This window comes from Bidens hawaiensis, unplaced genomic scaffold, assembly GCF_021521415.1.
Source record: "Bidens hawaiensis isolate Kalapana, Puna unplaced genomic scaffold, B.hawaiensis_p1.1 tig00019558_1, whole genome shotgun sequence".
Taxonomy (NCBI): domain Eukaryota; kingdom Viridiplantae; phylum Streptophyta; class Magnoliopsida; order Asterales; family Asteraceae; genus Bidens; species Bidens hawaiensis.
The window spans coordinates 403116-417798 of record NW_027492971.1 but is presented as its reverse complement, the minus strand read 5'-3'; the positions used below and the strand labels follow the sequence as shown (position 1 = coordinate 417798).

At 32.0% G+C, this 14683-nt stretch overlaps 1 protein-coding gene across 1 annotated transcript; it reads left to right on the top strand.

The window, feature by feature from the left end:
- Positions 1-8386: 8386 nt before the first annotated feature.
- Positions 8387-11930, top strand: LOC143558586 (replication protein A 70 kDa DNA-binding subunit B-like). Its single transcript, XM_077047401.1, has 11 exons — positions 8387-8566; positions 9005-9151; positions 9257-9412; positions 9783-9960; positions 10049-10319; positions 10398-10500; positions 10576-10700; positions 10773-10996; positions 11068-11228; positions 11299-11419; positions 11573-11930. Exons 1-11 carry the CDS (start codon positions 8439-8441, stop codon positions 11762-11764), a joined length of 1806 nt encoding a protein of 601 aa, XP_076903516.1. The 5' UTR covers positions 8387-8438; the 3' UTR covers positions 11765-11930.
- Positions 11931-14683: the final 2753 nt, after the last annotated feature.

Below are 14683 nucleotides of genomic sequence, written 5' to 3'. Positions count from 1 at the left end.
GAAGGTAAGTGTTAGGTGGATTATTAGGGTTTTAGAGTGGTTTCAGGTGGCGAGATCGACGTTTGCTTTAGAAAATTCGAAGGTGCGTTATTCAGGTGAAAATTTTCTATTTGGGGTTTATTTTCAAAAATAATTGGGCTTTAAATAATTCAATATCTACCGATTCTAATAAACTAAATAAATACCAATTCTAATAAACTAAATAAATAGGGACACTTGTTATGTTTTAATTAATTCTCACAAATTTTTTTCCTCCAAAACTAATATACCTAACATATATAATAAATCAATAATTATTCACTTTTTTTTTACATTATATTTATATAATATCTATATATTTTTATAAATATAAATATTAACATATTATTTTATTATATATTTCAAAATACTTGGTGAATTCTAAAAATCTACAACAAATCATGTTTCTCAAATGAAAATTGTTTCGGGTTTTTTTGTGGAAGTTAAATTTGATTTTATGGGTCAAAAATTGGTAAATAAATTGTTTGGTACAAGTTAACTACATTTAGGTCAAATTTGTTACGGGTCAACAATGAAAATTTTGAGTATTTTTAAAAGTTTGAGAATGCAAAATAGATTTATCGTTAAATTTGTTATGAGTTCAAAGTGTTGACTTTAAAATGTCAAAAATATGAAACTTAGAATTTTTAACATGATTCGGGTTTCAAGTTTATTTTTCCTTTATTTTTAATGGCATTTTTTGAAATAATCAAAAGGTTCAGGATTTGACAAATTGACTATTTTTCCCACAACTATTAAAATTTAAGAAAAGATTGCTTACACTTTCGACGTGCCACCCCCATACCTATCAATGCTTCTAACTTTTATCAAATTTTGAATATTTATGTCAACATTAATTTTTCCTTCAATTGTGATCAAAACGTTGTATGAGAAGCATTTCATACAAAACTATGCTCAAATGAAACAAAATATTCACAAAATTGAATTGGTTAACATGCTATTTTTTATTTTGTCAAGAAGCCCTCTGAAACTTATCAAAAATTTTTTTATGGTATAGCTCAGAAAAGCATAGTTCTTGAAGAACATCCATTGTTACAATTTAATATCCTACTTTCCTTTGATGGTGATAAATTGATAAATATATCAATAAAGGTAACGCCTCTTTTGTATTTAGGCTGAGTGGTTATAACTACAATCGTATGAGAAGTCTTATTTTTGAAATTGCTTCATAACCAAAATTATTTCATTTATACATATATGACACCGAGAATGAATTTTTCAATAGAAAGAAGCATTCTCGGGTACGCTTTTGCACGGACATTTTTTTTATTAAGTTCATTTAAAAAAATCATTTTGTGATATAAATAAAATCAATTTATGTACACATTGTATAGATATAAGCATAGATGTAATACATTTTTTTCCATATACGCTATGTAATTATTTGTTTTACTTATAATTTTATAATTTGAATTATCCCGTGTGTGACACGAACTCTAAAACTAGTTTATTAATAATAATCTATAACAGTACCATGAGTGGTGTGCGAGGTGTATTTCGGTGCGGTTTTGAACTAAAACCAAACCAAAATCAAAACTTCGGTTTTGGATTTTGGAAGCCTTTAGGGTTCGGTTTCGGTTTGATTTCGGTTTGATTTCGGTTTGGTTTCGGTTTTTGTCAAGAAAGTTGGCTGAATAATGAATTTAGGTATAAATAAGTTTGTTATTTATTAACTAATATACTATTATGCATTTGGCCTAGAGTAACTAAGTTACATAATTATAAATTACTAAAAATAAAATATAAAAAATATAGAAGTTCGATTCGGTTTTTTCGTTTTTATTACATGCAAAACCAAAATCGAACCGTTAGTTCGGTTTTTACAAAATCATAAAACCAAACCATCGTTTTTATTTTGGTTCGGTTTTTTCAGTTCAGATTTTTCGATTTTCTGATGTGGTTTTTTCAGTTTCGTACACACCCCTGAGTGTGACATAGAGTAAGGTGTTTGTTACAACCAAAAACTACGCCAATCTTTTTCCTAAGTTAATCTAAACTTTTTTGATGTTTTTATATCTTTATGTATTTCGTTTTGGCGGTTGGGAATGCACTAATTGCAGTGCATGTTCATTCTGTTTGTTTAGTAGATGTAATTGGTGGATTCTAGCGTCTTACTAGAGTATTAATAAAAAAATTTGTCGGACGTTCACAAAAAAGGGATAGATTGTTTATGCTTTAGTTTAAAATTGTGAAATCGTTTAAACCGGTTATCAGTTTGATTTTATGGCATGTTTAATTTTTATCGGTCGATTTTGACCGTATAAAACCAGGCTGAACTATGAGATTGGTGTGTATTTATTCTTTTAGATATTTCATATTATTAGTAAGTTATTTAAAGCATTTGGGTTTAACTCTTTTGACTTTAGTTTTTATGTTGCACATCTAGTTTTCGAGTGTATGTGTGTGCAGATATAACCTATATAGATTTGCCAAAACATATTAATGGGTTATTGGTTTATTATATTAAGTATAATATTGTTTTGGGCTTATTTATTTATTTAGTATTTGAGTGATGACAGGGTTAGGTTTACTTGGGTTTAAATTACGAGCGTAGCATGTTATATTTGTATTTTTTTGGTGTACACAATGCTATTATGTTTAGAGGACGATTTGCGACTTGCATACATATTCTTTTATATGCCATTATGTCGTGACTGATCTGGATGAAAGTTTCAAGCACCGCATGTATTCATTTACCAATGCGCCCTTGTAACAAGATACCGTGGTATGTTGGGCTCGAACCAAACCAAACCAAAACGAAGTGTTGTTTTTTTGGTTTTATAAAAGTGAACGTTTTTGTTTTTTAGTTTTCTAATGGGTTATGATTGGTTGAATATATGTTTTACATTTGGGTTTGTAATGCTTGGGCCGTAAATTTATCCAACCTAATGAATTTGAGCCTAAAACTTTTAGAGTAAATTTGTTGTAACCGCCTGTTAATAAACTTAGGCATGGAAAATGTGCCCAAAATAATCAATTTTGATCATAAATCCAGTAACGAACATTTAAACGGTTTTAGTGTGGTTGGGGTTTTATAGATTGATTAAGTTTTGGAGTTCAGTTTGGTTTTTAGCTAGATATAACTGAAAAACTGTAAATTTTGTCTGTAATGAAAAACAAAATTGAACCGTCGATTATTGGTTTTGGTTTGTTATTTCGTTCGTTCATTGCTCATCATCTCATATGACAAAATAAATAAACATGATGAATAGATTTTGAGATTATTAAATAAAAGGACCCATGTACTTTATCTTCGTGTCTTGATTTATATGGATGGGTGCTTTCAATCATTCATATATATGCTTATTGTCACTTCATAGTTCATATATGCTAATGAGATGGTGCTAGAAAGTTGTTAATTTTCATGAGACATGTATCTTTAAGCATATGTGTAAGTTTGCTTAAGCTATTGTTGAATACAGCTACGCTTGCTTAGAGTGTTTAGAACTTTGTATCACTTAATGAAGCAATAAAGATTTTATGTCCGGCAAAAATAGCTGGTAGCTGTAGTTGAAAGCTGGTAGCTTGAAGCTGGTAGATGTAACCTTTTAGATATATTTAGATATTTGACAGAGTAGCTGGAGCTTTTAATAAAATATATAAAATGACCAAAATGGGCATAACTAAAAAATAATAATATTAAATATACTTATTTTGGAAGGTTATTTAAGTAATTAAAATACTAAAAGCTTGTAACCTTTTCTAAACGCTACAAATAGGAGTTTCAAGCTTTAAGTTTTTTCTCATGACCTAAAAGCTTCAAGCTCCTTCAACCAAACAAATCTTTTAATTAAGGGTATGTTTGGCAAAACTAGCTGGTGGCTGAAAGCTGGTAGCTTTTAATAAAATGACCAAAATGGACATAACTAAAAAAACATGATGCTAAATGTAATCACTCACACACACACACACACGCATATATATATATATATATAAGTTTTTCTCAAATAAAAAAAGCATGGTTATTTTCAATTAAATAAAACATAGTCATTGACAAATATATTAAATCATTATTGTCGTGCATTCCATATCAAAGTAGCAATATTGTTGCGAACGTGTTTCATCTCATTTGTTGTTCGGTGCTTGTGTCATGGTTACTAACATCATGAAGTTCATCTCGTGGTATGTAGTTTGGATATTGCTCCATTGTAGTAACATGATATCTTCTTGAGAATTACGTATATAGTTATGCAATGCAAATGTAGCCATGATAACATCAATTTGTGTTTGCACACTATACTTGGGCATTGTACCAAGTATCTTAAATTGTTTCTTTAAAATTCCAAATGACTTCTCAATATAACTTCGTAAAGATGAATGTGAACGGTTGAAAGCTTCTTACATATTATTCGGGGGCTCTCTTTGAAATTGAGATTGATGGTATCTTGTCTTGAAATATGGAACAAGGTATCCTTTTCTGCTTGGATATCCTTTATCAACTAAATAAGATCTATCTACCTGATAAATGAGTTGAAAAATAAAAGGCATTGGAATTTATTAAAAAGAACAATAGACAGTTCCAAATATATGCGTAAACAATTCTAAATATCCTTTATTTTCAGTCTTGTCGACCATGGCCAATCCGTGATACAGAAAATTGCAGGTGGCACTTTCATTTTATTTTCCTAAATATTATTAAAACTGTAAGCAAAGTGTGATTTTCATTTTCTTTATTTATTATTAATAATTATTACGAGATGTGGTATGATCATATTTAGGGTGTCGTAATGATTCAAAGGTTATTTGTTTGTTCTAAATGCCAAAAGGTTTTTCATTTCTAGATATGGAAGTGGACTTTTTTTATAAACTTTTTCTTTATTCATCATAATAATAATATTATGATAATATCTTCTTTCTGTTTGTAACAGTGGAACATTCAAAATCTACTCATAGGAAGGGTATGTATCATGTATGTATGTGATACAACAACTTAAATGTCTTATGAATGATGTTTTACCTGCTTTCTTGCAGATAAGATGTGAATGATGCCTCTATACACGACCCTGAACCCGAGTATTCCGTAACTGATTCGGACCCAAGTTAGGACGATGAAGAACTGCAAGAACCGGAATCCAGAAGTAAAAAGATGCTTTTGTTTAGAGCGATCTTCGTGTTAACGATCTCAGTGTTGGCAGCGTTCTTTATCAACTTGAAACTAGACAGTTTTGATGATAATGTGGGTTGATTTTATAGGTTCTTTTACCACATGTAACATTTACTTCTGTTTTTTTTTTCTTGTTTTGTTTTTGATTTTTTTATTATTATTATTTTTTTGTTCTTTTTTTTGTATATATTGATCATTAGTTTTTTGAGTTTGCGCAGCTGAATGAACATTAATTTTGTACATGAGGTTTGCTTTGTTAGATGATGTAAACAGTTTATTTGTACTGATCTAAAAGGTTTTTATGAATCAAAATTATTAGTTTGCGGTGTCATACTGAATATAGACAACAGTGAGTTAACCGTGTACAGATTTATTTGTATAAACAGCGAGCCGGGTTGCATTTTTGGGTTGCGCCGTTCGGGCTGCTGCAAGTAACAATCCATAGCATAAACTATACAGAAATAATTAAACCATACTGCATAAACTATAGTCCAAGAACACCCCTATGTACCGGTACCGAAATCGGTATCGGGACCGGTACCAGTATTTCCAGAATTTTTTGGCTTCGGTACCGGTACCAAAAATTTGTAATTTTCGGGACCGGGACCGGTCGGTACTGGTATGGTACCGATATCATCCCTACAGTCTGATTCAAGTAGTGACGATGATTCTAAAAGGTCAAGATCAAGGTCTAAAAAGAGAAAGACAAAAGGCACTGGAGGACAAAAAGGCACAGGAGGTCAAAATCCAAGAACAGTGGATCAAGGTCTAATAACACACTTATAAAACATACTAATAACACTTGAACATACCTAAACAATAAACACCATAACATACTTATAAATCTTAAGTTGTTAGTACCTAAACCTAAACATATCAATAGTCTTTTAATAAATAAGCATTGTAACCGAGTACACCCCAACCTGTTTACATAAATCTAACTAGTTTGTTCTTATAAATAACAAATCACATAATCACAGTAATTTACCTTCGTTTTTCACCCCACCTCCAACTTAATAATCAAATAAACCACCAATTAACCAGAAACATGTAACATCAAAGAACACAGTTGAAGCATTTAGGGCACGGAAGATAAAAGCACAAGGGGGAGATAGAACAAGCATGATTAGAAATTACCTGTTATTGGTGGAAGTAGAAGGATGATCTGCTGTGATTGTTGTTATTGAGGCTGCAAGGTTGTCGATGGATGAAGGTTATTTGGGTAATTATAAACCTAAAAGCGTGTAAAAAAGAGATTTTTCTTTTAATATAAAGCTTCAAGCCCAAGACTTTATGTTAAGCAGGAGCTTTTTCTTGAAAGTTTGAAGTCCCAAAAACTTCTAAAAACTCCTTGTCAAACATACCCTTAAAGAGGGTTGTTAGAACAACAGAACCAGGCAACTAGCAGCTCTTTTAGAACCGTAAAAAGGTATTTGATGTTAGCGATTTTGGACGTTATCATCATTGTGTGTTAGACTCGCGTATGAGATAGCATATTACCTAGAACACGAATCTTAGTATATATCTCTTGTTTTTCTCAAGGCGTGTGCATAGTCACACAATGGATGGAGCCAAAAAGATCTAACCCGAGCATCCCTTTTGTGTTCGAACAACTCGGGTTGTTTATATGAACACTAAAAATCCATTTTATCATTTAGCCATTTATAAACCAAACATTTATGCATCCTTTTCAAAATGCCTGACAGATTGATACATATTTACGTAGAGCCGGGACCGGGGATTTAGATATCTAGCCCGATCCCGAAATAAAAAAAAAACCCGTATGCCCTCACGAGTTATTTGATTCTCTTTTTTTATTTTTAGGATTTAGATATCTAGCCCGATCCCGAAATAAAAAAAAAACCCGTATGCCCTCACGAGTTATTTGATTCTCTTTTTTTATTTTTATCCAGGTCTGGCTTGCTCGAGTAACATAGTTGAAAAAAATGATGAGGCCGCGACCCGGTTTAGCCCAAATAAAGGACCGCCCATGTGTACACTTACCTCATATTAATCACAATCAAACTATCAAAGTACGAACGAATTTAATATCTATCATGTCTTGCAGTTAAATATCCAAATGAGTAAAGTGTCATTTTCGTCTTTGCGGTTTGGCAAATAATATGAATTTACTCCAAAAAGTTTATTTTTTGCATATGGACCCTCTACATTTCTCAATTCTTGCCAATTACATCCAAATCACTAACTCCGTTAAACTGAATCGTTAACTCAGGGGTATACATGTCTTTTCACTCTTTTTTTATTACATGAGTACAGTGCTAAAATCGTCCCTGAAGTTTGGTCACATTTGCTAATTTCGTCCAGAAATATTTTTTTTCACAATTATACCCTCAATGTTTCCCAACTGTTGCCAATTTCGTCTAATTTGTTAACTCGATCTAAAGTTAACGTTAACTCAGGAGTGTTACCGTCCTTTTACATATTTGTTTACATTGTTATTATTATTACGCTAAGCTAAACCCCTTATATGACTACAAATAAAGAAAAATAAACAAACGGATAATATATTGGATTCAAACATAGGAATCGTGAAACGTTATATATGTCATCAAACAAACACATAATAACAACAATGTAAACAAACATGTAAAAAGACAGTAACACCCATAAGTTAACGTTGAATTTAGACCGAGTTAACAATTTGGATGGAATTGGCGACGGTTGGGAAAAATCGAGGGTCTACTTGCGAAAAAGTATATTTTTGGATGAAATTCGCAAATATGACCAAACCTCAGGGACGATTTTGGCACTTTACTCATATAATAAAGAAATAGTGAAAAGACATGTCTACCCCTGACTTAACGATTAAATTTAACGAGGTTAGTGGTTTGGATGTAATTGGCAAAAATTGAGAAACGTGGAGGGTCCATATGCAAAAAATAAACTTTTTGAACTAAATTCACATTATTTGTAAAACCACAAGGACGAAAATAAAACTTTACTCTATTCAAATAAAACTTTAACCTCATCCATAGAATACAGTAAAGTCAAGGGACCACTTATGTAAAAGTGTAAAACCCCCAAAAAATAAATAAATTTCAAACCCAAAAACATTATGGCGCGAAAATCTTCTTAAAAATGGTAAATAAAACCCCGCGAAAACACTCAAAACAGCACCAAACTTTACTAAAATTTCAGTAATTTGCCGCTAAATTTTGTTATACAAAAACCCACTTCCCCCCTCATTTCCATTTACCATTTACCTTTGCTCACAACAGAAAACGAGAGTGCGAGTTAGGGTTTGGTTGATTGAATCCACAATTAACTAGAGAAGATGATGAAATCGGCGACTCCAAATGCGATAGCAAGCATCATCTCAAACCCTAATCCGGATTCCTCCGTTGATCTGCCGGAAATCGTTCTTCAAGTGCTCGATCTCAAGCCTTCCGGCAACAGATACATGTAAGTTTTAAGGTTTTGCATCGATTGCTTTTGCTATTTCCTTGATTTATGTTGTTATTGTATGCTTATCGGTTGTTTATCGTCACACTAAACCCTAATTCACAGATCTACGAGTATCATTATATGGGTTCTGTTTATTTTATTGAATATTAAGCCCTAATTTGCAGATCTGTTATTATTATTATAATTAAATAATATGTGTTTATTGTTAAAAATATAAAGCCCTAATTTGCAGATCTGTGAGTATTAATAATAATCATAATAATAATAATAGTAATAATAATAATACCAACTAATGTGTGTTTATTGTCAAAAATATAAAACCCTAATTCACTGAGTTATGTGTAATTATTTTATTGTTTCGTGGATTGGATTATGAATTTATGATAATTACAATTTAATAATTTATTTAATTTTATCGATTGGTTTTATTAACAGGTTTACTGCAAGTGATGGAAATAATAAGGTGAAGACAATTCTGCAGTCTAGTTTAGCATGTGAGGTTCTCAATGGAAGCATTCAGAACCTCGGGCTCATTCGTGTCATTGATTATACTCTCAATGATATTCCAAACACGAATGAAAAGTATGAACTTGGTTGCATTTTGATTTTGCAATAATTATGTTAGTTTGTGTGTTTTTCGGGGTTTGTTTGATATTGTTTTAATCTAATTTGTGTTTGCTTTTTTAGGTACTTGATTGTGGCAAAATGTGAAGCGGTATCGCCTCCTTTGGAGGCTGAAATTAAGGCGGATGTGAAGAGTGAAAGCGCAGGCATTGTTTTGAAGCCAAAGCAAGAAGTTGTCACCAAATCGGCAGCTCAAATTGTGAATGAGCAGAATGGAAAGTAAGTTGTGTGTTATGTGGTTTTTGCTATTTGAATAGCTGGTGTTAGAACTTGATGAATAAGTTAAGGCTTTGTTCAATAATCGTATAATAATCTTAACAATTAGTTGTTATTGTGGCTTCAGGAAGCAATAAGATTGTTCAAACTGATTATTCAAATTTAAATGACTTTAATTGACGTGATGGATTTAGCCAATAGCCTGTTTGAAGGATCTGTTGGCCATTAAATTAATAATAATAATAATAATAATAATAATAATAATAATAATAATAATAATAATAATAAGAACAGTATTATAGCATTTGATCTGTTATTTTGATGCAAATTTGGCTTGTTTATATTTAATTAACTCAAGATCTTTTTAATGCAGCATGGCACCTGCTGCACGTTTGTCGATGACTAGGCGGGTTCATCCGCTTGCTTCTTTGAACCCGTATCAAGGAAACTGGACGATTAAGGTTCGACTCACTTCCAAAGGAAACATGCGCCATTACAAGAACGCGCGAGGTGAAGGTTGTGTGTTTAATGTGGAACTAACTGATGAAGATGTAAGACTATCTTGATTAATAATCGTGCAATTTTAGTTTTTAAATCAATTTATTGTTGTTAGCTAATTAAGTTGAATTTTATTTTCAGGGTACTCAAATTCAAGCAACCATGTTTAATGAGGCTGCAAGGAAGTTCTTTGATGTGTTTGAAATGGGGAGAGTTTACTACATATCGAAAGGCTCTTTAAAAGTGGCGAATAAGCAGTTCAAGACCGTACAGAATGATTACGAAATGACTTTGAATGAAAGTTCCCAAGTGGAAGAAGCGGTAAATGAAGCGGCTTTTATCCCTGAAACCAAGTTTAACTTTGTTCCGATTGATCAGTTGGGACCGTATGTCCAACAAAAAGAACTTATTGGTATGCAACTTTTTTGTTAACCACATTGATATTGTCTTTGACCATGTTCTTGACTTTTATTTTGACTGTTATGTGCAGATGTTATTGGTGTTGTGCAAAATGTGTCTCCAACAATGAGCATCAGAAGGAAAATTGATAACGAGACGGTCCCGAAACGTGACATAACCATTGCAGATGACACGTAAAGTCACTTCTTTTTTGTTTAACATTTATATTCTATTTTATACATATGTTAGTGAAATGATGTATTTTTCAGGAAGAAGTCTGTAGTTGTGTCCTTGTGGGGCCCTCTTGCAACCGATTTTGGTCAAAAGCTTCTTGACATGTCTAATGAGTCACCAATTGTTGCAATCAAATCATTAAGAGTATCAGATTTTCAAGGTAATATCAAAATCCTATTTTTAAGCATATTTAGTTATGGTTTGCTTATTTCTTGTATATTCTTTGCTTTAGGTGTATCGTTGTCAACCGTGAGCAAAAGCATAATAGAAATAAATCCTGACAGCCCTGATTCTCAAAAACTTAAATCATGGTATGGATCAGAAGGCAAAGATTCGAGCATGGAATCTGTGGGCTCCACTTTGAGCCCGTCTATGAAAAGTGGTGGTCGATCCATGTATGTTGACCGCGTGACACTTGACCATATAACCAGCAACCCGTCTTTGGGTGAAGAAAAGGTATGAATTTTAGATAACAAATGCCAGACAATATTGTTAAACATTAAGTAACGATAATATTTGTTTTGCAGCCTGTGTTTTACACCACTCGTGCGTGTATGAGTTCTATTAAATCTGATCAAACCATGTATTATCGCGCATGCAAAACTTGCAACAAGAAAGTTACTGAAGACGTTAGTTCTGGTTACTTTTGTCAAGCATGCCAAAAGACTGAAGCTGAGTGCAATTTGAGGTTTGTGAATTTGTGATTAATTTGCATGATTATTATTCATGATGTATTTTAATTTTAATTGTTATTGCAGGTATATTGTGTCTGCAAAGTTTACTGATGCAAGTGGTGAAGCTTGGTTTTCTCTTTTTAGTGATGATGCCGAGAAAATAATCGGCTGCTCTGCTGATGAGCTTGATAATATGAAGTCACAGGTAAATCATAAAACTTTGCAACTTGTGTTTATTTATACTGATGGCAATTTGGGGTGTCAAACTATAAGAAAACGGCTATAAGTCAATGATTTATAATGTTATAGATCATAACTTTTGCTAAATGTTAATCATTTATTTTTTAAATGTTTATAGGTTGAAGGAAGTGATCATCAAACACAACTTAAGAAAGCGACATGGATCCCATATCTTTTTCGGTTGATGGTTGCGCCACGAGAGTACAATAATGAAAAAAGACAAAGGATTACTGTGAAGGCTGTGAGTCCGGTTGATTATGCAGCTGAATCTAAGATGTTGTTGGATGAGATATCTTCAACGAAAGCTTGAAAAATCATGATGGTTGTTGGAACGTTGGTATCATGTTCGTTGAAAGATGTATTTAAAGTACCTTATAACTTTTGGTTTATGAGAATTGGGTTGGTTGTAGTTAGTTTCTTCATGTCAATTTTTATGCATTTGCAGTTTTGAATATGAAATTTGGTTTAACTGCTGATTGCTGAAAGTATATGAATAGGCAGATTCATTTAACTGTTTTGTGTTATGAAAATCTTGAATATGAAATTTGGTTTAACTATGTAATCCACTGAATGTTGACTTTGTTTTCTTTGAAAACTTTATATATTTAACATATAGATGGTTTGTACAGTTAATATTTATTTAACATATAATTCTGAGTTTAAGTGTAAATAAGCTCATCCTAAGCTTGAAAAGTAAATAATAGGCCAAACTCTAGTAGTACACATGTTTATAAGATGTAAACAGGTTAATCGACCCTGACCTCAAGTTTGGTTGTTTGATTTAAAAGAGAGCTCGATCTTGATTTGTTTCAAGCTTTATGCCAAAAACTCAAGCTCTACTTGTTAATAAATTTTCTTGCTTGGGCTTGGGTTGTCCGGTTACTATTTTATTTTTAAATGCATAGTCATTTGTATATAATTTAAAGTATAATTTTGTAAACAGATTATTTAGTTGTTTTTATTATAGTTTTATGAGTTAAGTGTTATTTTAGTACCTACTACGCAACTTTAGTACCGTTTTTAAATTTATTGCAAATGACTACCTCACTTTTCTAAAACTTATAATTTTAGTACTTTTTTTATAAGCCCGTCTATTTTGTCCTTTAAGTCAGGGCCAAATTAGTAATTTCGATTATTTTATTTATTTTTTCTTTTTAGCTAAATGTTATTTTCATACCTGTAGTTTGTTCAATTATGCAACTTTAGTATCTTTTTTTTTAATTTATTGTAATTGGATACTTTGATTAGTTTTTTATAGATAGACAAACCAAAAGAGACATTACATATTACGTATTACAATTAAAAGGTAATTAAAATACATGATTGAATATGAAAAACAACCATGAAATGTATAACATATGTTTTAGCCTTTTGTTCTTGATTGCCAATTTACTTCTAGTAGCTCAAGATCCGAGTTCATCTTAGCCATTTTTCTTGCATATTTTTATGTGCATTTTCGAAAGTTCAGGCATGATAATAGTAGCTCTTTAACACATCGGTTAATCAAGCCAAATAACAATAACACAACTTCGCACCTCTTAGTAGAACATCAATTGAACTTGTGGATGAACGACGGTTGACGAATCACATAGGCAAAAAACCATATCGTAATTCATTGAATTTGAAGATGAACAACGGTTAAGGTTTGAAGGATCAATGAGCGCGGCCGCGGGGGGGGGGGGGGGGTTATTTTGTTCATTTAGGGTTATAGATGATTTATTAATTGTAATATGTAATATCTCTTTTGGTTTGTCTATATATCTAAAACTAATCAAAGTATCCAGTTGCAAAAATTAAAAAAAAAGGTACCAAAGTTACATAATTGAACAAACCACAGGTACAAAAATGGCACTTAACTCAGAAGAGAAAATAAATAAAATAATCGAAATTACTAATTTGCCCCTGACTTAACGGACAAAATAGACGGGGTTAGAAAAAAGTACTAAAATTGCAAGTTTTAGAAAAGTGAGGTAGTCATTTGCAATAAATTCAAAAACGGTACTAAAGCTGCGTAATTGGACAAACCACGGGTACTAAAACAACACTTAACTATAGTTTTATTTACTCTGATTTTGCAAAAAGGTTTTTGGCACATAAAAGAACAAAAACAAATGCAATATCCATTATCATAAAGTTTATTCACTGCATGTCTGCATCTTAAAACAAAAAGTGCATCGAGAATGGGGTTGTGGCCCGTTCGCGAGGTCTGCAATCTGCATTATGTTCGTCAACATTTGTTCTAGCCGTCTGTGGTTGTCTTTGGTGAAGGATGATCCAAAACAAAGCTGAGGGAGCCTAATTGGTCTTAAAAATCAAAATCAAAATTTAGATTTTAGACTATAAGTTAAGTTTATTAACTTTTGTATGTAGTTGAAGAACCAAGTTTTGAAAAAACATTTTTTTCAATAGTGACATTTCACTAATACACGTGTTTTCTAAATTATTCATTTGATTGACAAATGCACCCTTGTGTACATATGGCGGGCGAAAATGTTACTTCTATAAAATGAAAAAATAAAAGTCAATGCTTATTTTGTCAACTTTGACCAGCTAGTGGTATTTTTTTTAAAGTTAAAAACCTTCTCTTGTTCATCCCTCCTTGCCCTAACCCATGATGGAGATCGGCGCCCTCAACGTCTACCATCATGATAATGTAAATTGCAACCACGATTTTAGCCAAAACGCTACATATCGTGGTTGGCAACGGCTGGTCAACAGCCATCAAGCTGCTGTCGACTGGTTTTCTTCTTAGCGGTACCAAAAGCAAGGCCAAAGAAAATGAAAATCACAACCATGGTCAGTTTCTTATGAAAATTCTCTTCCATTATATAAAAACTTACAAAAACTTGTAAAGATATTGTTTCTAAAAAAATCAATAACTTAATTAGTTGTTTTCAAACCCAATCTCAAACATGCCCACAGTATACATTTTAGCTTTTATTAAGTATAAACTTTACATCAATTAAAACCGAACGCACTTAAAATCATATAACCTAAACACAAATCATACATGGGCAAAAAAGCAATAAAGACCTCATAAAACATGTATAACTTTACTTTCTGTTTTATATTTAAACAAGTTGTGGGCCTGTATGCTTAATTAAATCAATTAAACATCCTGATTATTTTCGTGTTCAAGTTCCATCTTTTTCAAAAAGGGCCAACCTTAAATTAGGAGGACAAACAACAAAGGAAAGACGACGAACCCTAATAACCACATAACTACCAC